General features: G+C 38.0%; 1 protein-coding gene across 1 annotated transcript; it reads right to left on the bottom strand.

Moving 5' to 3' along the window:
• Window positions 1-7,364: 7,364 nt before the first annotated feature.
• Window positions 7,365-25,088, bottom strand: fgf10b (fibroblast growth factor 10b). Its single transcript, XM_038277300.1, has 3 exons — window positions 24,529-25,088; window positions 12,317-12,420; window positions 7,365-8,157 (listed from the first exon to the last, which is right to left on the bottom strand). The coding sequence occupies exons 1-3, from the start codon at window positions 24,986-24,988 to the stop codon at window positions 7,966-7,968; spliced, it is 756 nt and encodes a 251-aa protein (XP_038133228.1). The 5' UTR covers window positions 24,989-25,088; the 3' UTR covers window positions 7,365-7,965.
• Window positions 25,089-25,326: the final 238 nt, after the last annotated feature.

Raw genomic sequence — 25,326 nt, 5'->3', positions numbered from 1 at the left:
ACAAACTTGGTGGCGAAACAATTATCGATCAGAAAGATAATGTCCCCCTCTTGTGGCGTGGAGTGGAAGCTCGGGGACAACCAGAAGCAACGTTTTTCTATGGAAATTTAATATTGAAATGTCTGAAATTTGATTAAAGATAACGAAACAATATAAAAATAGTGGTAAAAAATGTCTGACTTTTGAAGTTTGTTGATATTTTAATTGCAATTTAATATGAATTGCAGGTAGTTTAGTTTACTTCAAGCAACAAACATAGAAACTATTAAGCCAACTAGAAAGGTTGTCTTCCCATTCATCGACCAAACTTTAGTTATATAAAATGTTCTTATTATGATAAATTACATAATATTTCCCTGAGATTTATTTGATGGTGTTTTTTAAGCTATTATTAGCTATTATCTGTAGCTTGCATGTTTTTCATTTTATTTTTAATACAAATTATGTTTTTACTTTGTACATTTTCCTTTACGATGGTATGCCCTTTTTGGAAAACACTACAATGTTTTTATTTCCTGAGATTTGTTTTTGTAGTCTATTTTGAATTTTGTTCTTCATTTTTTTTTTTATCTTGCATGTATCTATTTGAGGGATTGTTCTAGAGCAGTGTTTTTCAACCCTGATCCTTAAGGCACCCTGCTCTGCATGTTTTGGATGTTTCTGAGCTTCAGCACACCTGATTTAGATGATTGAAGTTCAGCAAAGCCTGATAATCTGCTATCAATTGATAACAGGTGTGTGAAAGCTGGGAAACATCTAAAACATCTAGGGCAGTCTGCCTTGAGGACCAGGATTGAAAAACACTGTTCTAGAGTCAACGTTAAAATGCAGGCAAATATGTACTGTTGCCACATGCTTATCCAGCAGGAGCGAGTCTTCCAAAGTCAACGACTCTAAGCGATCGGCTGGTTTTCCTCAGATAAAAAAACGTTTTAGCAATCTGACTGTAGGATCTGATTAATCGTCTCTTTAAAGTGCCTGTGATGACACGTTGGGAATTGGAGCTATATAAACAAACTGAATTTAAACTGAATTGAATTTATTATATAGTTTACTATATTCTACATTTTAAACCATTACAATCCATTTTCTGTATGAATTCTCGTATTTCTTTTAGGAGTTATGATACAATCTTATCATTGTCATAATGTAAATCTTGTCTGAGTTATTTTGGATGCACTGAATATAGGATACCCATCATGATTTTAAGCACAAAGCAAATAATTTTGGATATCCAGTATTAAATCCATTTTCTTAGACATATGTTAAATTTCTATTTTTAAATGTTCACCTGATGGGCTGCACATAAGGCAGCAGATATGAAAATTCTGAATCTAAATCTGTAATACTGTTAAGTAAATAATCAAAGAAAATTATTTGGAGCATTGTCAGATTCATTTTCTTCTTAGCCTCTATGTCTATTTCTGATTAATGAAACATGATAAAACGAGACAGGCATCACCTAGAAATATGAAAATAACTGACTATAGTATTCCAAATGGTGGCATCGCAGAAACCAAACCCTTCTTATAAGTACCAACCATCTTTTTGCATGTTTCCACTGCTATATTGAAAAAATATATTTGGTGATGCACTCCAAGTCTTTGTGCTAGAAAGACTACTTTGTCATCACTGAAATCTTTAGCTCCCTCAATGGATTCTCTAACAGATGCAAGTCAAGACTCTGGCTACAATTGGTTCATGCCAAACATGCCCACTATTATTATTTACTACAAATTATTTAGCTTTAGACTTATATGTCCATAAAACATTATTTAAGACATCTTGGTCTTTGTCTTTCTCCAGATGTTGCTTGTTTTAACTCTTAACAGTGTTTACCAGACATATAACCACCATCAACCTTATTAATAAAAGATCTCAGAAAGTTATTTTGCTGTTCCTCACTAACCCAACTGTTGGGACACCAAACCAAATGTTCATTTAAGGAATAAAAAAAAAAAATAGTAAGCTTAGATCGAGTGAATGTTCCGTTTGATTAGAATTAATTATTTCAAATTAATCTCATTGGAGTATGTTGTTTAATTACTATATGATGGGTTAATCTGCCATACATGTTACAACAACACACAGTAACTAAAGGTTTTCATTAATTTCTACATTAAAAGATACATCTTAACCTGTGTTGATTTTATTTGAGTTATTTTATAAACTAACACATTTTTAAAGCTAAGATTTTAAAAGAACAAATTACAATATATATCTGTACCTTACTAATTATTTATAAACTAATATGAATTGAATGTTCTTGCCACAGCATAGCAGTTGATATGTCTAAATCCTTCTAAGCCCAATAATCTTAAAAACTAGTGTGTGGTGTATCTGCAAAAAGAAAAAAAGGATATAGCTGCCATAAACCGCTTGTGTTTTACATAAATGTTTTTTTTATTCTATGTTTTCTTCAACAAAAGAAGTTACACTTTTTTCAATATATGCAACTTTTTTTAAGTTTAATTTAGAATTTAGGAAATTACTTTCAAGCATTTGTGAATCTGTGAATTTGTTGCACCATATATATTTTCCAGCATTTTTTTTTTTTGTCATTACACTGACACAAGAACAGAGCAATGAACTCTGTGCATTTATCCCATCCCCTTGGGGAGCAGTGGGCTGCCATTGTGCGGTAGCACTGTGGGGTTAAGCATCTTGCTCAGAGAGCCTCAAAACCTCAGGATTCCAAGCTCTATGCCCTAACCACTAGGCCACCACATCTCAAAGCAGCCATTGGCGTGGAGGGTCTTGCCTAAGGACACACACTGGCAGCTCATTCCCCACAGCTGGGATACAAACCCAGGCTTTTTGATTGAAGGACGGGCGACTGATAAATTACAACTTGAGCCAGACCCTGTTTATATATATATATATATATATATATATATATATATATATATATATATATATATATATATATATATATACATACTGTATATATATATATATATATACTGTATATATATATATATATATATATATATATATATATATATATATATATATATATATATATATATATATACAGTATTTCTGCTACAGTATTTCTTTTACTCTGTAACATTTGTGTTTTTGTTGTCTCAACAGGAAATTCTAAAATATTTTCAGAACAAAAAAAGTTTTTTCCATCACATAATAAATACTTTTCAAATAAAAACACCTCATGCCACAACTCTTTTAGTAGCAGTCTTCTCCAAACATGTGTTACACCAGACATCTTAGCGTAAGCATTCATTAGTTGTTTTTGGCCTCCAGGCATTTTCCACTTGTTTCCCAAAAGCTGGATCGCATTATGCCACAGAAAATTCCTGAGCTAGAAATTCAGAGACCTGTTCTGATAAAAGATTACTCCACCTATTTTGTATTATTGCTGTTTTTCCTAGCATCTTGGATGGAGTTCAGACATTTATTTTGGAATGTGAAGATGAGGAACGAGTAAGGTTTCTGTGTGTGCATGTGTATTGATGAGGTTCTCCTTGGCTGCTAATTCACTTCATCATTAACTGCTCCTATTTTAGATGTTCCCCAGCAACAATAAGCTGTTTTAACATTTTATGAAAAACATAGAACAAGAAAATGAAGGTCATAAAACAATAAATACAATATATAAAAAATAAATGCAAAACATAAGACGCTGAGGGAAAAGAGAACAAATCCAATATACTATCTGAACTTTTCATGAATTTCTGATTTGTAAATAAACAAACTTGAGCAGAGGAAATTTCTGGGGGAAATTCTATTTGTGAAAAAAGTAGTAACTTGCCCTCTTGCCGATTTCTTCAGTTTGTTCCACACTTAGATGTTTCCGATTATTAGGCAAACTGTGATGTATCTCAAGAATGACTTACAGGAAATGCAATATCCAATTCCTAATTATATCAACCATTAAGAGACATCAGCAATACAACCCAAGCAAGTCCACAATAATTTTTTCAAGTATTGTAATTTCTGTAATTTAATGATATACAGATTATCTGCCTTTGCCTTTACTTCGTGCACACCTGTGTAGATTTTTTTCTTTAATAATATTATTCCATTCATGTGATTTTTGAAGATCCAAGCATATTTGCATGCACACAGAATATCTCTCCACTTTCTGGGATTGTACCATTTTTGCATGTAACTCTGCATCTGACTCTCAGGAGTATAAAGAAACAGGATAAAACTGCTGCCTCCATTGTGGTCAGATTTAGAAAATTGCTTTGCACATGCATAACTTCTAATCGTTAATTTGTGTAGTTTCGTCATTTGAATAAAATCAGCATATTGATGGAGACACACATGCACAATGTTTGCATACGCTGGCTGCAAAATTACAAACATAGATCACTTTGCACCTTCGTTGAGGATCTGCTCTGAGAGTAAAAACATTTTTGCACCTATTGTAAGGAAAACAAAATTACTTAAGAACAGGCCCTTGGAGTGTCCCCCACTGGACACCACAAAAGACATGGTCAAATGTCTTCTCCAGGTCCAAGAAACACATGTGCAGTGGTTGGTAAACTCCAATGAGGCCTTGAGTACCCTATAGATGGTTTAGAGCTGGTTCACTGTTCCACTACCAGGATAAAAAACACATTGTTCTGCCTGAAGGTAGCATTAGAGCCAGCTAATTGTCTAATCTTAGCTAGGGTGAAGGTTGGACAATCAGCTGGACTCTCATCTCCAGCACCCTAGCATTGGCCTTCCCAGGAGGGCTAAGAAGTGTGATCCCTTGTAGTTGGAACACACTCTCCAGTCCAGTTGTTGTGGAGACGGACCACTTCATTTCCTTGTCCAGGAAAATCGTCCCTGATTGCCAAGTAATGTTGAAGAGGAATGTCAACCATACCAGCCTAACATCATCCAAGGATCTAAGGTACTCAGGAGGACAGATCTCATTCATCCCTGGAGCCTTTATACCAGGCATCCCCAAAGTCGGTCCTCGAGGGCCGCTGTCCTACAGGTTTTAGAGGTTTCCTTGCTCCAGCACAGCTGATTTTAATGGAAAACTCATTAACAGGCTTTTGCTCAACTGTTTTCATCATAATCAGCTGTACTAAAGCAGGGAAACCTCTAAAACTTGCAGGACAGCGTCCCTCAAGGACCGCCTTTGGGGATGCCTGCTTTATACCATGGAGTTTGTTGACTGCCTCGGTGAACCAGCAAAGGTGATTAACAAGTCAAACTGTGAGAACCCAGTCTATGCTTCCTCCAGGGAAGGTGTGTCAGCCGGTTTGAGGAGATCCCCTACATGTGTATGTCCCATACACATGTATGTGTCAAACTCACATCTACACTAAATCTATGAAAAATAAAAATAAATAAATAAATACATTTCTGTAACTGCTTAAGGCAGCTAAGTTGTCCTGGCAGGTACTATGTAGGACATCTTCCATACTCCTCAGAATTGCATCAACTGCTGATACTGACTCCTCTAACCTACACTGCTCTCTGTCATCCATGTTTACACCTACTTCCTCAGAAGGAAACGCTTTCAAAAACCTAGACATGAGTGGGAAGAAGCAAACCTCTGACTGTCAGTGGGGATGAAGACGAGGAAAATTACAAAAGATGTCGGGCTCTCAGTGAGTGTTTACAGTGATTGACCATTTGTGGCTCAGGATTCAGCCGGATAGAAACACACACGAACCCATAAGAACGCATAACCTCAAACATCAGTCCTTCATACCCTGACTGTCTCCTGAGAAATATATGGTAGGAATTATTATATTTTATTGTGGTTCTGTTAAATGCCTAAATGGTTTTAATAATAATTCCTTTATTTATTCTGTAAATTACAGTAGATAATAAAGGAAATTATCTAAAGAGCAAATAATGCTGAGAATAAAATATACATACAAATATTGAGGGGCACGTAGGCCTCTTAGTTGGAGCAGTGCACTTGTGCTCTGATAGGGTTGCTATTACCCGGTTCGATCCCCACAGCCTCCACTCTGGGTCTCTGAGCAAGACCCTTAACCCCACACTGCCCCACATAGTGAGAGCCCACTGCTCCCCAATGGGATGAGTTAAATAGAGAGGTAAATTTCTCCAGTGTGAGATGAATTAAGTTAAATTTTTTTTATTATTATAATTATATACATACAACTAATATTGCTTATATTAGGCATTTTGGTGTTTTAAATTTTTTTCAACTTTTAAATATAACGCTAGTTAACTTTTAACTATTGCAGTGCAGGTGCATTGTGCCTGATGTGGGCCAAGTGGATCAATGGAGGGATTCAGCACGAGGGAAGTTTGGTTGGATACTGAAGTTGTATCTGTATAATGTTTCTGAATTTTACAATCCAAACAAGAAATATCAGGCACTAGACAGAAAAATAACAAAACAAAAATACACAACAAAAACACAAGAGTTATTGGAGTTTGAAATGGTATATTTATGAGCATGGATAATGAGTTTTGCCTGACAGAGTGTGAACCCACCTTAACTACTTTTCTCTCGAGTGGCACCCTCAACCTAGGGAGTGTTACAATCTTGGTCTGGCTCTGGTAAAACGAATTAAAAAGTAAGTTGATATCAGACACATATTTGTATTCTTCAAAGATTAAGAGAAATATACTAAAAACGTTCTTTGATGTCCATTGTTCTGGTCACAGGCTGGTGTGGAGGAATTTCAGAATGAAGTTGTGTGTCTATCCTTCCATGTCTCTTTCCCCCACTTCCTCTCCTAATCCTTTTTTTACTGCCTGTCCAGAGATAGATGCTCTAAAAGGCAGGATAAGAGAACATGAGGCCCGGAAGCCTGTGGTGTTAATGTTCCCTGCACAGTCTTTTCATCTGCCATCAAGACAGCTGTCATTGATTAGTGCATTTGTAAATGATTGCTGAAGGAAGGGGCAGTCAGATGCAGGCCATATATCTCCTTCTTCCCTTAAACATGCTCAGACCCTCATGCACAAACCTATTTGCAGTGGGACTCCAGATAATCATGACAAAGCTGATTTTATATTTACTTTGTTTATTTTAAGAAGGTGCTTTCCTGTAGCTGATATCTATCAATCCTGCAATCAGAAATTGTTGCCGCTCCCATAGCAATAGCATGATATTAGGAAATGATGTCAGTATCTGCCAGTCCCACCAGAGAAGCTGCCTCCCTGAGATTTTGTTGTGGTTTTTTCCCCTGTTTGTTTGGGAATAAATCATTAGCAGAATGGTTCCCACATGGAGGATCTGGCCAAGCATTAATGGCAGCTATTTGTCCCTCCCAACCTCAGAGTAAGCCAGATAAGATTGAGACCTACCATGACCTGAATGCTTGCCAGGATTTCTCAGGACATGTGCTGATACTTTGCTGTTTTTCCTGTGCCCTTTGTTTGAGAAGGAATAAAGCTCCACACATGACGGAACGAAGGAGAATGGTAGTTTTATTTAATGATAGAGATCCTAAAAAAAGTAGAATGCAGAAGATTGCTGGTGTTTTTTTCCAGTTAAATATCTCACAAAAATAAATAAGTCATCAAAATTCAGCCAAAACGCAGTGGTTAACTAACAAACAATTACTTTATATGTGCTTTCATAATATGTCATGCTGTCAGGATAATCAGGATAGTCACGATATTACCTAAACCTTTCCCATTTTCTGCCAGTCAAATGTCTCTGCTTCTTTTGAAAATTTAGATGATAGATAACACATTTAGATACATCTAGCTTGGGTAGCATCTTCTGTATTGTCCACATTATACCTGTACTCCAGCTTCAAACTGTTTGGCACAGTAAAAAAATATAGATTACCTCTGCTTTTGGTGCCGCGCAAAACTCAGCACCTTTCATCAAAAGGAAATAAGCTCAACCAATTCAGAGTTCATTTCATGTAACAGTGTTAGTGCCTTTTTCTTTCCCAAATGTGAGATTTTTCAATGCATGTCTTAATGTCATGGCTGCCAGGTATTGAAAACCTCCTGTGTCCAGTGCTCTAGATAGCTGCTTCCAATCCAGTTGGGCTTCTTGATTCACACCATAATTGGGAGGAAGTGGGTTGCCGTTTTCTTCCTGCGGGTTTTCATCCCCTTCAGCGGCTTCCCTTGAACATTCAGCCCCACGAACATTTGCCGCTTCTTGTTCTTCCACTTAGCCGAAGCGTACGTGTTGTAGCCGTTCTCCTCGATGCGCTCCTTCAGCTTGCAGTCAACACTAAACACTCTCTGTGAAAAAACAACAAACATATTTTTGTATGAAACATGTGCGCTTATTTTGCAGTGAGTATCAGCTTGTGTAATGTATTTTTTTTCTTATGTAATAGAATTCTCCTTAGCGGGTGTGTTTTCTAAGTGAAGTTCTGTATTTTATGTATTAGTGGTATTTACATTCTGAAGGAAAATGTCACATTTCAATCAGTATACAAATAGCTGTCAAAGACTAAAAACTAAAAGACTGCATATTTTAGCTCATTTGATCGATAAGGACAACAGAAGATGCTCCTATCCATGGGATACTTAACATACAATAGATAATGACAGTCTAAACCTGCGTTTGTCAACCCTGGTCCTCAAGGTGCACTGCCCTGCCTATTTTAGATGTGGCTCTGCTTTAACAGTCCCAAATCAGATCATTGCAGTTTAGCAAAGCCTGTTAATGTGCTATCAATTGATGTCAGGTGTGTGAAAGATGGGAAACATCCAAGACACAGAGGGCAGTGTCTCTTAAGGGAACCAGGTTTTAGAAAACACTGATCTACACCTTTACAAGGGACTGTTATGTCTGATGTTTTTGTTGTTTTCTCAGCCAAACATCAATAGTACTACAGAAAATCAGTATTACAAATAACTACATGTTGGCTTAAAACTTATGTTTCTAAATGGTGTTATTATTTAATTTGCGGAAATAGTGTGTATAACATTTAGATGTAAAGTTATATTTCAATTTCCAACATGCTTCTTCTCACTGGTTCTTTCTCAGTGGCCAAATCAGGATCCTGACTTAAAGGTAAAATGGAGGATGTTCTTTTTCCAGGTGGATCATCAAAACTGGTGGTCCTCCTAATTTTCAATCATTCTGGTGATATGTTTACGTAAGGTCGTCCTACGTGCTCGTCCCCATTTCCACTTACCGGTGGAGTCTGACATAGTGAAAAATTGCAAATCTTTTAAAAAAGTAAGCTCGTATGAGCGATGCAAACAGCAACTTTTAAACAGAGCTCACACATGATTAATACACTTTTTCTCTCCGGGACGGGTACAGGGTTGTGCATGCACATTTAATTTTTTTTAAAGTGGAGAGGGTGGGTATTTTCAAAAATTCGTGAAATCCTCCACTATACCTTTAAGTTCCTGAGTTCAAAAGTAATTTGCAGTCTGGACAGAAAGAGGAGAAACTCCATTCTGATTTCAGCTAGGAGAGATTGCTGCACAAGGACAGTTGTCTGGTTCAGCCAGTAGCACGACCAACTGCTCATGAGGACCAGTAACAATAATACACACTTTCATGTCATCTCTAAAAGTCTCCTATAACACCAGAAATAAAATCCAGATTAATTGCTGTAAACATCTTTGGAGATTTTTTTTTTAAAGATGGCAACACCAAAGTAAAAAAAAAAACAACAACCTGCAGTAACATAGGACTCTTTTCTGTATAGAAGTAATTGCTGTGGGAGAAAGACTTCAAGCCGAAAAATTAAAGGACATTCGAAGCTTATATAAAGGGAATAGCATATTGTAAAGTTTCTGCAAGTTGGCTTTTAATTCAAGTTACATCCGGGAGTTACACATCAAGCTAAACTTATTACAGAGGATTCATTATTTTGTTCTCCCAAGGAATTTAGACAACCTTCTTAACTCTGGTTCTCACTAGTTGAGGGTAGATATACAAGAAATTCTGTTAGTAATGCTAAAACTGCTACCATTACATGCTATATCCTCTCTATCACCAGTTAGTCCCAATAATTTCCTTTTGTCCAAAAATAGGCAGTTCTCAATAGGTTATTTATGACCAGCCTGCTTAAGGCTATTGGTTACCTAAGATAAATCAGAAGATTTACCAGTATTTAAGAATGCCAGTTAACCTGGGCTTCATCAGAGGAAGAGAAACCAATGAAATAGGTGTCTATGGGTTGAAGCTTCACAAAACTAGCCATCAGAAATTGTGTATAAAATCTCTGATTGATTAATCCTAACCAATTGCTTGAGCTTTTTCTTAGGAACATAGCTCTGCTTAGAAAACAGAAATTATTTTAACAGCTTTATTGAGTGTGCTGATTCTAGTAATCAAACATGCTCAATTTGTTTTCCACTGCAAAAATCAGCTGAAATGAAATTTCAGTTCACCAACTTTTGACAAGTGCCTAGTGATTTTTTTTTTTACTTTCTATAAACTCATCAACGTGACATCTTTCTACTATTCATAAGGGACCCATTAATGGCGATAACCATTCAAGACCTCACTTTAAAATAACAACACTACCTCGTTAATGGACTTTGTGGGGTTTGGGCCATTTTTTGACAAGTTGTGCAAATAACCACAAAAAAAGAGTAAACCAGATTTACTAGATTGTAGTAATTCGGTCTTTTGCTACTATGAATTATCCAAGGGAGGCTGTATCATCTATATATGGGCTTCAAAAAATACACAAGAAAAGGATTCTACACAGCGCTGTTGTCAGTAGCATTAACTCAGTTACACACAGCATTGCAAAACATCTTGCAACAATTTTGGCTCCATTGATTGGAAACACTCCACACCACATACAAAACTCCACAGGCTTTATTTCCAAAGTCAGGCTTTTGAGCTCAATTTGAAACCATTGTTTCTTTTAATGTAACCTTTCTCTTCACCTGCATTCCCACATCAGAGGTACTGAACAAAGTCAGGACACAAGTGGAACATGATGAAAACCTGAAAGACAGGACCACTTTAACACCTAACCAGACTTGCTACCTGTGGGATCTCTGCCTATGGACTACATATTTCAAATAAAGTGACAACATTTATAGACAGAAGCTTCCAATATCTATATGGAGAGATATTGAATGGAACAAAGCTTGCTCACTGGTTCCGATATGTGGATGACACTTCAGTCCAAATCCAAACCCCGGAAGTTGTGGTACATCAACTCAGTGGACAGAAACATCAAGTTTACTAGAGAGGATGTCAAGAATAACATGTTGACCCATTCTTGACTGTGCTGGGTACACTGAGAACAAAAAGGGTCTTAATACTGAGGTTTACTGAAAACTCAGTTCCACAGACCAATATCTGCAGTTCGACTCACATCACTCACTGGAACATAAATTTTCTGTTACCATAACTCTTTATTACCAAGCGGAAACTATTTCCTCAGTTAAAAAAAAAATGCAAAAAACACAGGAAATTCCTTGAACAGGTGGGGATTTGTTAAGTAAGCAAAAAAGAAAACTAGCTGGAAGAAAAACATGGTATGTTACAAAGAGGAGAAAACGAAAAAAATGCAGAAAAATTGGTAATTACATATATGTCAGGGATTTCTGAGAAACACAACATACAGATGGATTTAAAACCCAACCATTCACTCAGGCAAAAGCTGTCTAAAGACAGAACACCCAACCCAAAGCTGAGTGTCGTTGTTTATGCAATCCAGCGCACTGAGGAGTGTTCAGACTCCGATACCGGAGAAACCAAACAGCAGATGCCTGGCACAGCATAAGAGAGTCAGTAGCTCTGGGTAAGAATTATCTGTACCTCTTTACCTCATAAACAAAGTTAACAATTTTGACATCCAAGATATTCAGATATTGGACAGAGAGCACAGATGGTTTGAAAGAAGGCTGAAGAAACCCATTTTTGTGAAAAGGGAAACACCATCACTGAACAGAGGGGAAAGATTGTGGTTTCAGCTTCCAGGCATTTACAATTCAGTCATGGAACGTATTCCAAAGAAATTTCTTAAGCACTCCAATAATCATTCAGTTGTGCATGTACAACCAAATACCCAACAGGTTGATCCTTAATTTGCATTTGACTTGAAATATGCTTAGGGGGAAGGACCTCTGTGCTGCATTAATACACCGGCACTTAAGTGATTGCTCACCACCACATTTAAAACAAGACTCTTGGATAGCTGTGGAAACATCTTCAGAAAAAAGAGCAAGTTCTTTCCAATTTAAGCCTGTTTTGTAGTTGTCATGACCCAGACGATTGAGAATTTCCACAGCCTGATGTGCAAAGAAGTGCATATGTCTCCTGGAGGTTTGCATGTGTTCACAAGCCTAGTTGTGAATATGAACAAACTGGCTGGGAAATAAATATAAATTTGCCTGCAATAAAATACTAGCAATCTAACACTATCTTAATTTGGGAGGCATTCAGATTAACCTTGACTTGGATACGTACCGCTCCATACAGCTTTCCATCCCTGCTGATGGCCAGATAATAGTTGCTGTGCAGCCCTTTAATGGCCACCACTCCCACTTCCACTGATGTGATTTCAAAAATACCTAGGAGTTAGAAAAACAAGGTTACATCACAATATGTTGACTATATGAATGAACAAAAGATCCCCCTGTATGCAGAAAAACTAAATGAAGAATATTTCATTCCCTAAACCATTTAAATATTAGATAAAATTCAAATCCACACCGATACATCTTATTCCAATATCTGTGACAGTGATGCTTAATTTTCTTTTGGTCAGTACCATAAGAGGGTTGGTAGTGTTTTAAGATGCAAAGTTTTAAAATATATCCACAAGCAGACATGTTAATATCTTGATACATTTTTATTCAGCAGAAGTCATTTCCATCTCTACACAGAAAAATCAAATGCTAGATTTCCAGTGTTGGTGCTGTATTTTGACAGCGCAGTGTTAATTTAAGTGTGTTTAGTCTAATTCAACTATGCCAGCATTAGTTTCACCAGAGAGTTGGTGTTGAGCCAGGAAGTACAATTAAAGCAACTCTTGTTATGTTCATGTCAACATAAGTTGCCACAATAAACGGCAGACTGGACTAAAAATGTGTTATGTAAACATGTCATGTTTGAATATTCTAAACAGATTAGGCAGGATTTGAATAAAACTGTTTTCAGACTAAAATGGCTTATTCCTGTTCACAATATCATCTGCATGCATTCAAACGCTTGTTTGGATCAAGTTATTTTAAGCTGACCAGAATATGCATGTGCACCCCACACGAACACAGGGTCTTCTCAATTTGAATGGCTAGAGGTTAGTCAAAATACTCTGAATGGCACACTTGCATGACATATTTTCAGTCTAATTGGCCCTTTTATTCTGATTACTTATGTCTATAAACAATGTGAAATTATGTTTTTTTTGTTTCAGAGCTCGGTTGATATTATTCTGACTTTAAAATGTGCATCTGACAGCAGCAGATTAAATATTTTGTTGAGTGATGTTTTCGGCTTTACACGGCAAAATGCTAAGCTAAGCTAAGAAAGGTTGGGTTGGGACAGGTTTAAGCTCATGTTTCCCCTTTGATAAACTGCTAGAAGTTGGACAAGCTCTTTGAGCCGGGTGAGCTAAGTAGATCTCACATCTTATTCTTGCAAAAACGCAACAGACCCTTTTACATACACAGCCAAGGTAGCATGTACATTCCCCCGGTGCAGTACTTGCATTCAACAATAGCAGACTCTGAGTTGTGGTGTAGGGTGCAGAGGTTTGTTCTGCCTACAGAGGCATGTTGATTTTAAGCTTCAGCATCATCTTTCTCATTAGTTGTGTCCTTTACCAACATTCCCTAATGATAGTGGTACCTGTGCACAACTGCCTTGCCTCTGTCTTGTGCTCGAGCACATTATTATTATTTTAACTATTATTTAATTCAAAGATCCCAATAGTTCACTACATTTTCAGACTTGCAGCTGGATAAATTAGTAAGATGACAAAGACTTTCTTAAGCTGCATTGTTTCCTCATCTTCATGTTAGTGATTTTACAATTTGTTTTTAAATAAATAGCTAAATAAAAGTGTGAAAAAGGTAACACATTCTTTATAAAGCTAATTACATAATCAATAAAAGATTAAACATTAGTACAATAATACATCTTACAAGAAGTATTTGAATCAGAATAGCTGTAAGAAGAAAGTTCTCAAATAAAATATAAATAAAAGTATATTTTTATAATAGTATATTTTATAATAGTATATTTGGCTCTTTAAAATTTGAGAAATTCAGGTGTTCAAAGTAAAGGGCATTTTTTTTATTTTGTTGTCTAGATACCCACACATAACAAAATCAAAATAAAGCAAAAATAAGAATTAGACCATACAGTAATAGAAAACTTAAAACATGAGAAAAATAAACTGATGAGATAGTTAGGTCATACTAAGATTAATATATGTGTGCTGCTGTCTAGAAGTCAAGCAACAACTGGACATTTGTAATGATTGCAAATGATGATTACAATCAACATATTTTAGATTATTTTTAAGCAAAAACACATACCTATACTTCTTTTAAGTCCGGTTTGCTGAATAAAACGGCACAATAAAATGTTTATTTTCATGTTATCTTAAAAAACAAAATGTAATTAAATGTACAGAAGTGGGGTTTCTGTTATCTTAGTAGTCTTAGTTAATGAGCTTAAATGGTTTAATGCAATCGGTTTCTTAAAATTATTCTATTTCAACTTACTTGTCAAGGGTTATAAACTACTCAGCCTGGAGAGGCCCAAGAATTCATAACTAGTAGAAACCAGTTCTGACCTTTCCTGTTAAAAGAATCAGTGTTGTGTCTCCAATTTGGTTTATTGTTCAGGTGAACACCTACTTATGAGAGTCCATTTTCTCTATTTCAGTTCCCTGAATGATCACCAATGTGAGTTCAGCCCCACTAAACTTCCATTGGGCTGTGCCTGCATAAATCCACAATCCACGGGTTTTCCTCAAGTTGATCAGGAGACTTTTGGTTGGTATTTATGTGCAGTCTCGAGTTCAACATCTGTACTTTTGTTATGTCCTCAGCACTGATGAGGCCACACAAAAAGTATCGTAGCCCATGATGCAGTCCCTGAGTGGAGCTGAAACGGTCCCTCAGTGCTTCTTCAGTCTGAGGGACTTTGAGCTGATCTCTCTGTAGCCTTTTTGATGTAGTGTTAGTGCCGCCATTTCATTCACTTTGTTTGTCATGATGATGGATGGGATGAATGGTCTACACCTTCTCCTGTCAATGCTATAGCAGGACTCCTGTATCCTACCTCTCTACTTGCAAGGAATAGCTGGATGGGAAGTGTTACAACAGAGCTGCTGAAAGTTAACAGCTCATCTCTTGTGTAAATAGCAGGAGTATGGTTGGTCACAAATTGGTAATTTGCGTTGTGTGTACAAGCAGGATGGGGGAAAGAAAATCAAAAACAGAAACACACAGGACATCTTAAACAACTGATTTAAAATCAAAAACTGAAAGCTAAATGGGACCTGCTGAAAAGGGCGGCCTGCTTGAGCAATGCTATCGCAGACAATAAATGATCGGGGTTGTCGAGATAAGGTTAAGAGTGTGATGCTTGAGTCCAATGAACTATTATTTCCAAGTCTACATCTAATTATGTTTGAATAAGGTATCTGCAGAGAAAAAGCTTAAGTGAAAATATGAAACTGACAGAGGTCATCAAAGCTGTAACAGATTTTGTAATACTTAAGCCTTAAGAAGAAGAATGTAAACAATTTTAAGGGGAAGAGAAGCGATGTGGCATCTGTCTACTATTCATAAGGGACCCGTTAATGACAATAACATTTCAGGACCTCACTATAAAATAAGTACACTACCTCGCTAATGGATTTTGTGGGGTTTGCGCCATTGTCCATTCTGTTTTTGGACAAGATGTGCAAAGAAAAAATTACGTCGTCACATGTTGCGGCTTGAATCTAGCACTGACCACAGATCAATAAAGCCACTTTCCCACTAAAAAACTGGGTTTTTCAAAACAGGGTTGACCCGCTAAAAACCGGCTGTCGGCTCTTTTCCCATTTGGCCAAAAAGCAGAGTCTGAGCCCTTGCTGGTAAGCTGTGTGGCCTCTGCCCACCCCACCCCCCACTGTGTGTTTAATGATGGCATCATGTCAGGTGATTGTTTATAATGTCGACATTGCAATGGAAATCAGGGAAGTAAATAATGGAAAGCCACATTGATGGGATCCAGCGCGTAGTCAGTATTCTTTATATTTTCGGTCTTATATCTGTCTGAATCCCTTTCACCAGCAGTATGCCATCTTTTAAATTAGATCAGAAGTGACTGGTGCGGTGTGTTAACGTCCATACATTGCATTCAATTGGCATCACATAATTTAGCGCATAAACCCGGGTCTGGGGTTCCTACAGCCGAGGCAATTTTATCATGGGTGCTTGCCGAGTCGTTTGACCTGGGTAGACACACATCAGTGAGCTGTTCCCACTGTCACTAAAACCCGATTTTTTCCGGATTAAAACGGGTTTTTCAGCCAGTGTGAAAGGGGTATAACAGAAGAAGTTTTTAACTAATGTGTTTTAATTGGGAAAGTTGTAAAGTTCAGTTAGTAATGGCAATGTTGCTTCCAGCCATGTTTACACACATAGGAACATGTGGCAGCTGCCGACATCAGGGACAGCTGATCAGTCATGTGAGTTAAAGTTGGCTGTCAGAGCTGATTCGAAAAAGTGTTTCCATCTCCCATTTTGTGCATTGACCCTTTTTACAAGTGTGAAAAACATACTCAATTGAGCATAAAAACATTTTTCCCAAATTTTTGTGAGTTTGTTTAAATTTTGCTGATACCATCAAATCTTTCTGATGTGATAATTCAAAATGTATATTAGAAGAAGCTGATGGAAATGCACCTTATGTGGACCATCGACTGGTTCTGAAATACAACCATAATGTCATTGTTTGTGTTGGCATGTGTGTGTTAAGGGCTGTGTTATCAAGCATGTGCAAACACACAACTTTGCAGCCGGTTTTGGACATTTGGAAGTATCGTGGCAGAAACTACTGGAGGTGGCTTCAGTGTTATTCACTATTAGAGCTGCTTTCAAATGTTGTAGGTTACACAGTTGCTTTCTTGTGATGGGAACACTAACCGACCAAGAAGTTTGTCGTATGCACTTAAACCCAGCTTTTGTTGGGAGCTGGAGAAGTTCCACCTTCCTCCAGCAGAGTCCGCCATGGATCCTCCTGAGCTGAGCTGCCTGCACACCTGTGACTGATCATCTCATCAGGAGGACCACAGTACTTAAGCTGTCTTCAGACCTTGCCTCAAGGCCGCAGTGTTTAATTAGTTTGGTTAGCACCTAAGCCTAGAACCTCCTGAGAACTTTGTTATCTCTGAGTCCAGTTTGGATTCTAACCTTTTGTCTCTGCTTCCAGGTTACCTGTTTTTCTCCTGTGAAGCTCTGGAAGAGCTTAACCTGCCGAGCCTGCCCTCTGAGCCCAAACCTGAAGACTCTCCTCTGGATTTCCAAGCAGCTCAGGATTTAGAGCTGGGAACTCAAACCAAGGTCAACACCCTCACTAGAAGTAAGACGCTGAAACGGTTATCGGACTCTGCTGAACCAAACCATCTCCGGACCCAACAGTTCCTCTCCCAAAGTCTCTTCTACGCTTCTCAAGGTACAGACCAGAAACCCTCAAGATCAATTCCTACCAAGCCAACGCTAACTGAACTGTCTCCCTCACAGACTCCAGTGAACCAGTCCCCAGGCCTGAACCAGCAAACTGTACATTTTACTACGTGCTTGTGTAAAAATAAACTTGTTAACTTTTCCTCTGAGTCTGTTGTGTTCTGCATCTTGGGCCTCTCAGTATACCCATCATGACAGCTTTGTCTGATTGGATTCTATGAGTACAACTACAGTTGTTATTGGTTCTAGCACTTTTGCCATTCTATGCTCTGCACCACAGTTAATTTAATTGCTCTTTATTGTGAGCAAATGCTATTTACATTTTAGAGTACCACTAAAGGAAACCCAGATACCAGAAGTGTTAGTTGTGCCACAGATTAAGAACCTTGGATCTGTAAGAATATAATGACTAGCAACATTCAAAGAGCAGGACATTTACATGTGGGAATGTGTGGGAGTTTTTTTTTAAGGTTACAATTATTCCTGAGCACATTTATCATTTTGGTGATATTATAAAGTTACTTTACAGCCTACACCTGCGTAACAGATTCCAGCTGCACAGGTCATTTTGTTGGAAAATTAATAGGTGGATTCCACCGAGATTCTTGGGCTGTTTATGCTCTGTTTGGTATTTAGGCTACACAAATAATTTGGGTTTCTCATTGGCTGGCAGAGGGGTTAATTTATACCTGGAGTAACAAGCGTGTGTTTTTCCTGCAGACAGCTCCGATTATTTGTGTGGTCTCGGTATCAGAGGTCAGAGAGATATAACTTCCTAATGTGTCCTCTGACCACAGAACCCACTTGTCTCATGTTTTGCTACTGATGTGTGTTTGGGAGTGAGTCCCGTTGGTTCCCATGACATGTTTGATTTCTTGCCGCCCTCCCTGACTTCCTTTCCCCACTTCCTGTGAGCTGTCGTTATTTTATCTAGATGAGCACGCATGTGTAGGCACACACACACACTAACACAGACATGCACACACAGACAGAGTCCATCGTGGGGGCGTGAACTCCGGAGAGTCAACGACATCCTTTGATCAAATCTGCAGCCTCGTCTGTGTCTGATGACTGTTTGTGTGGCTCTCTGGTCCACTGTCACTCCCACTCTCATTTGTCAGAAGCCTCATGTGAGTGGACAGAGGAGAATCCAGGTGTGCACCCCCCTCCCTAGCACCAACACCAAAGAGCATATGCCCCTCATAAATATACAGCAGCTTCCCTCCTTGTCCAAGATATCTAGACTGTATCAGTTTCTAGTTCAAACGATGGCACCTGAGGGCTGTGAGGTCTGAGGCCACAAGGCGGTGGTGGGGACTGTGACACAACGGTCATTGAAGTTCTGAGTGGAGCTGGTTTTCTGTAAGGGATCGGATGTCAGGTATGGAGTGAGGATGTAAGACAATCTATGGCAGTCTCTGGCCGCTCTGTAAACATGGGAGGGATGAAAGGAAGGAGAACAGAGGAGGACAGAGGAGCCATGACAGTGAGACTGGGGGTGGAGTGAGGATTAGAAAGGCTGTAATGATCACTGATCAAAGTCAGCCACCGGAGGCAGGGGCGAGACAGGTTGTATATACACACATGCACGCGTGCTTATGTGCACACATGCATGCACACAGACTAAACATGCACCCATAAAATACATGTAACAGGTGAATGTGGTTTTCCACAAATCTTGGAGGAAAATTGTAATAACTATTCTTCACAGGCTAAGAGTACATTTATATGTTGTGGCTTTTTTCTTTTGGATACCTGATGCATTTCCTGTTTGGTTAAAGCCAACAAACAAATGTAATGCTAGAGGAAATTGGTATTGAACTGTGCAGCTTTTACTGTTCTTTTTTTATTTTAACTTAAACCTTGTTACAGGTATTCAGTTATCAGCAGCATATATCAGTTTTAGGGTAAATAGTGTTTGTGTCTTTTTCTGGACAGATTACGCTGCCAAAATGTCACCAGAAGTTGGTTATCCATGTTTAGAAAAAGTAAAAGGCCTGTAAAGAGATTAGTTCCAACCATTTCTGTTTCCAGCTCCACAGCATAAACAAGGACTAATGTTTAGAACAGAAGTCTCAAACCCCTGTTCTCATGGGCTGCTACTCTGCCACTTTTAGATACGTCTCCGCTTCAACACACTAGACTCAAATACCGAATCATTAACAGAGCTCTGCATAGCTTGACTGTATGCTATTAGGGTAGTTTAGCCAATTTGATACAAGAGAGGGCAGTTATACACAGTCTATAGTCAATATTATATCAATCTTATGACATAATATGAACAACATTTATGTAAAAACAGAGGCTGTGTTGCATAAATCCTGCAATATTCTGCGTCTAAGTTGCAACATTTCTTGCAATGCTGTTTCTAACATGTCGAAACAAAATCAATGGGGCTTAGTAAATTGCTTTTGCTATGTTGCATCAACTTGTTTTTTTTTCTTCTTTTTACTTTATTATAATTTCGTCATCTCTGAAAGAGGCTTCTATACTATATGAACAGTATGCAGTGGTCACATAATATTAGTTGAATTAATAAGGGCTGCTCAGTGGAACAGTAGGTAGCACTGCTGCCTTGCAGCAAAAAGGTTCCAGGTTTGATTCCTGGCCAGGGGTCTGCATGGAGTTTGCATGTTCTCCCCGTGCATGCGTGGGTTCTTTCCGGGTACTCCGGCTTTCTCCCACAGTCCAAAAACATGACTGTTAGGTTAATTTGCTTCTCTAAAATTCTCCTTAGGTGTGAATGGTTTGTCTCTGTGTTGCCCTGGGATGGACTGGCGACCTGTCCAGGGTGAACCCTGCCTCTTGCCCGTAGACAGCTGGAGATAGGCACCAGCGACCCCAGTTGGGATAAGCATGACAGAAAATGGATTGATGAATTAATAATAAAGTAAGTCAGGGTCCCATCAGATGGAGTTCAGCATATTGAGTAAAGTGAATCTTTATCAGATTCCGTCGTAGCACTCCATATGAAAAGTCATTATAGTATCTCTAGTTGTGGTAGTCATGCCACTCATTTTTTTGACAGCTTTTACCTTATTTTGTTTATTTATATTTGTTATATTGTTGAAAAAAATATACATCAAAAACTTTCCCTACTAAAGCTACAGCATATGATAGTTAGAGAATAGTGTTCCTGTCCATAATAAATAAAAAGTGACTTTCTTGTGTTTCTTATGTTCTTATTTTAAACACAAGAAAGATCTAGCCTAATTTAAACTTCTATTAATCTTTTATTATTATTATTATTTCAAGAGTAAAATCATCAACTTTGGGTTTTTTCATGAATTCTACAGATGAGAAAATACAGAAAAAAATGTGTACAGACAAAAGAAAAAGTTGAAAAGAACAACGTCTGTTGTATGAAAAGCCTAGTATGAAAAGCCTCATATTCCACTCTTTAGACACCCAGGAGACCATTGTCTGTATTTCCTTTGATTGAAAAAGTTTAATATCCACTGGGATGCTGATGTGCACATTCAGCTTGAAGCTGCACAAAAAAACACACACAAAGACCTTGTGAGCCATGTTGCAAAGTGCGTTAAACACATGGCCTAAAGCCCACCAACACACTAACACCCATCTTGACAGCCTCTGCCTCTCACACCATCATGGATGAGGAGCAAAACCAGTTCACCACCAGGCATTAAGACTCAGTCTTATTCAGAAATATTTCACTTAGATTTACTTGTTGACTATAAATATCAAAGAAGTCATTGTGAATGATAGATATTTTAATTAAACACTTAGACCATAAAGATAGCTACTTTGCTGACTTTAGGGTGATCTCCCTCCCCTTCTCACCGCCTCTGTAACCTCAGCACATGCCCCTGGCGGGCTGGAAAGCCATGTGGGACAGTTTTACACTGGCATCCCCATAAATCTGTGGGAGGTTGGATACTGGCTCGGTAACACAGAGTGAGACTCGTCTCTGCAGAATCAACTGCAACGCTTGAAACCAAAAATCTGCACATCCAATACATCCTTTAAAGTGGATTAAATATAACCAATGTATCTTTTTTTTGCAGTCAGAAAAGGTAGGAAAACCCTGTTTAACATTTCCTCTACAAAAGACATCAGTTTTAGGATCATGTCTAGCCCTAGGGGCCAGAAAAAATACTGAAGCTGCTGTTGTATAGTATTCTTTACCATGTGAACCTGATAGGAGGGCACATAATCCACACACAGTGCCCCCAGACCCCCTTAGGACACAGCTTGTTCATGGCACCACCATTGATACTGAAGATGCACACCTTTGATGTGGCTACAATGACGTTCAGTCAGCTCATTCATGAACTTGTACCACTAGAGGATCTCCCTTTCACCTTCTGCACTGGGGTTCAATCCACTGTGAAGTCTAAATGATTTAAAAAAAAAACAAAAAAAACTCACTCAGCAGAAACAAAGACAAAAAATGTAATAAATCTTTAAACAAAGGTTTTTGCTAAATTCAAAACAAACAAAAAAAAAAAAAAAAAAAAAAAAACCAGAGTCAGACTTCATTGCTGCAGCCCAGTTTTACAACTTAAAAGAAACCACTAACAAAGGTAGCAGTAAAGGCATCGCTTCAATAAAGTTTCTTCTGTCATGACCTTGTCCAAACAAACATCTTGCCTGACATTTTGCTTCCGCTGTGCTATTTCCCTTTAGTCACTTTGATTGAATGTGTGGTCAGGCTCTCCCAAGAGGAAAAGCAAAGTGTTTTATATCTACTCACTGTGGGATCATTAGACCGGGAAAATAAAGAACATGTTTAAATGTATCCATTTTAATTTTATTTAACCTTTATTTTACCAGGAAGTCCCTTGAGATAAAATCTCTTTTTCGAGGGAGACCTGGCGTATCCATGTGTCATATAAAGCTTTTTTCTAATGACATGGTAATGTAACGTGTCGAATCAACGCCTAAAATACGCCAAAAAATAAAGAAAAAGCTCTCATTTAAAAACTATTCCTAAAATATATACCTATATTTTCTGTTACAACTCCTAATAGCTGTCATCAATGTTTATATATTATATTATTTTCATTCTCTGTAACTTTAAATAAAGATTTTGATAAATAACAACGGTGTTAATAAAATTTACATTTTATCTTTCCAATAAAGGGCATTTTGTGAAACCATTACATCCACCAGTAAAGACAAAGCTGTATACTTTCCTGCAATGTGATTGTCCTGCATTTGTTTTCCGGTATTAAAGGATCTTCTGACTATCAGTGAATGAAATATCAGTGACAAATACAGTATCTACGTACATTTATGTACTCTTGTAAATATTAGCCCAACAATTCTGAAAGAAGATCAGTTTCTCTTTCAATTGGCACCCCAAAACATCTGCTACCACAGAGAGCATTTGCATTGTCTAACAATAGAATAAGTGATGTTTGAATTTACTTATGGCTAATATATTTTGGTTGCAGTTGTGTAAATGCCATCACTCTGTTAAATATTTGTGGTATATGACATGAGACAGCATTGATGCTCAAGTTGTAAAACTTTTATCATGTTTTAAAGGATCCGAAACAGTCTGGCTTACCTGTTATATATGCTACAGGTTTAAATATGTAGAAAGACCATGCCAAAGCATTATTGACAGAATGCAACATATCTTGTTTGCCATTGAACTGCAAACAAGATATGCAATAGTGTGACAGATGTATACAAAAAGATTTATATCTGCAAAATCTGAATTTGTCCTTGCTTGACTATGACAACATAATTTACATAATTTCTTGAGCGCTTAAATACTTTAATATTTCTATAATGTAGCGTTGAAATGTCATATTCTGACATTTACCTCTTTTCTATATTTCATATTTGAATGTTGTTGTTTTGCAAACAAAAAGCACAAGGACTCATGAAATTTGTACAGTGTACCAGCTCTTAATAAGACCTAAAAATACAACAAATACAGTAAGCTGCAAAGGTGAATAGCAAACTTGTGTATGAAGGAGTCAGCGAAAAAATGCATTGGACAATGTCAGTGCCAGGTAATGTTTTGAATAATATTGTTAACAGTGCTTGGCACACAAGGTTAGATTTTACTTTGTGATTTATTTTTCTTTGATATCCTAATATTTCCTAATGTCTTTAATGTGTATATTTTAATTTCTTATGAACTTGGCCAGGGTCCTTCCGTGAATGAGACTTCCTGAATAAACAATTGAACAACTTGTGTGAGCTAATATCAGTGTCTTCTACTGCATGATCACACACCCACAGGGAACATGTGGGTGCTTGATGGGCGCCCAAACACAAAGATCGATGAGGACGCTGGGTTACAAATGAGAATGCCGCTTTACTGACAGATCCGGTGAAACAAACAACATGTAATCACCTCTAAGGACACGTTTCCCCGAGTGGAAAAAGTCAAACAAACGTTTGAAATGTGACTGAGGGTGTGCAATTTGCTCCAACCTTGGCTGGTTTAAGGTCAGTGTGATTTGGAGATTAGAGAAAGAGAAGTAGAAAAAATGGGCCTAAAAGCATCAATGAGACTGACAATCATAAACTCCCCCACTCTGCACCAGCCCTGATCCTCTGCGGCTCTTATCAACTCTGTTTACCCTGGGCTGTGAAGACTGCCTGATAATGGACCAGTTATCTGCCCCTGCTCCTTTTTAAACCGACTGAGAGCTACCATCATTGTGCTGAGTGTTTGGACAGGAGAGATATCACTGAGATGTCTGGTTTAAAACAAAAGGACAACTCAAATCTGAAATTCTTCCTCCAAGCCAGAACCCAGTAGGTATCCTGGGAAAAAAAAAATCATATATCATTCCCAGGTATTTAATATTTCTAGAGATTTTTCCATTGAGAGAATACTTTCTTTGTTTAAGAAAATTCTACCACTAGAAGACAGGCATTTAATAGTTTTTTAATAAAAAGAAATAATGCTGAGTTTATAGATTGTAGATGATGAGAACCCCATATGTAAAATTTGTTTACAATCTTTCCATCTATTTTTACACGTTAAAATATTTTACTCACTGAATGGGTCATCTTTGCTCTTGGTGCCATTGACTTGTCCATTCCTGTCGATCCTTAGGAAAAACTTCTGGAAAGAGAACAACTTTCTCCTACGAATGTCTCCTTGTAAGTGACTGTAGCTGCGCACATGCCTCCCCTGCGGTCCTCCAGCCCGACGCAGTGGGCCACTGTTTGCTCTTGGTCTAGAGATTAGTTCACTCTCTGAAATGTTCAGTGGTACCCCAGATTTTTCCGAAACTTTTGACCTTGGTCTGTCTCTGTGGAGCTGACGACAAGAGGCCTCAGGTAAGAACAGGGAGAATACCAGCAGAGCAACCAGCACTGAGAAAGCCAGGGAAGAAAGCAGTCCGGATGACCTTCGTCGGAAGCTGGTCCTGAAGACAGAGCAAGCCACCAAGACAGCCCAGGAGCAGAACGAGGCAAAAGCAGCCTTACTCCCTCCAGCAGCCCATCTGATCATGGTAGTGTGCTGTGAGGAGGACTAGAGGCAGCCTCAGAGCCTGGGACATGCTGCTGGGGGCGAGGATAAACTACGAGGGCAGGGAGAGAGCCCTCCACAATCCACAACTTTTCACCACCTGCATGAAGTTTTATTATATCTGGATGAAATATTAATTTAATAATGCAAATCTGAAAAAACACATTGAGCCTTTCTTTGAGGAGGATGTTTCCAAATTGAAAATGAAAGACTGATTATTAGAAACCTTTTATATGATAAAGCAAAGTCAAAGATTTCTCTTACAACCCAGAGTTTTCCTTGTGTTTGCCAGTTCTCTCTGGATTTTTTTATGATTTTCC

Source organism: Cyprinodon tularosa, unplaced genomic scaffold (genome assembly GCF_016077235.1).
Source record: "Cyprinodon tularosa strain WSP-4 unplaced genomic scaffold, ASM1607723v1 ctg130, whole genome shotgun sequence".
NCBI lineage: Eukaryota > Metazoa > Chordata > Actinopteri > Cyprinodontiformes > Cyprinodontidae > Cyprinodon > Cyprinodon tularosa.
Note: the sequence above shows the minus strand (reverse complement) of the source record. Positions and strands in the feature narration are given on the sequence as shown.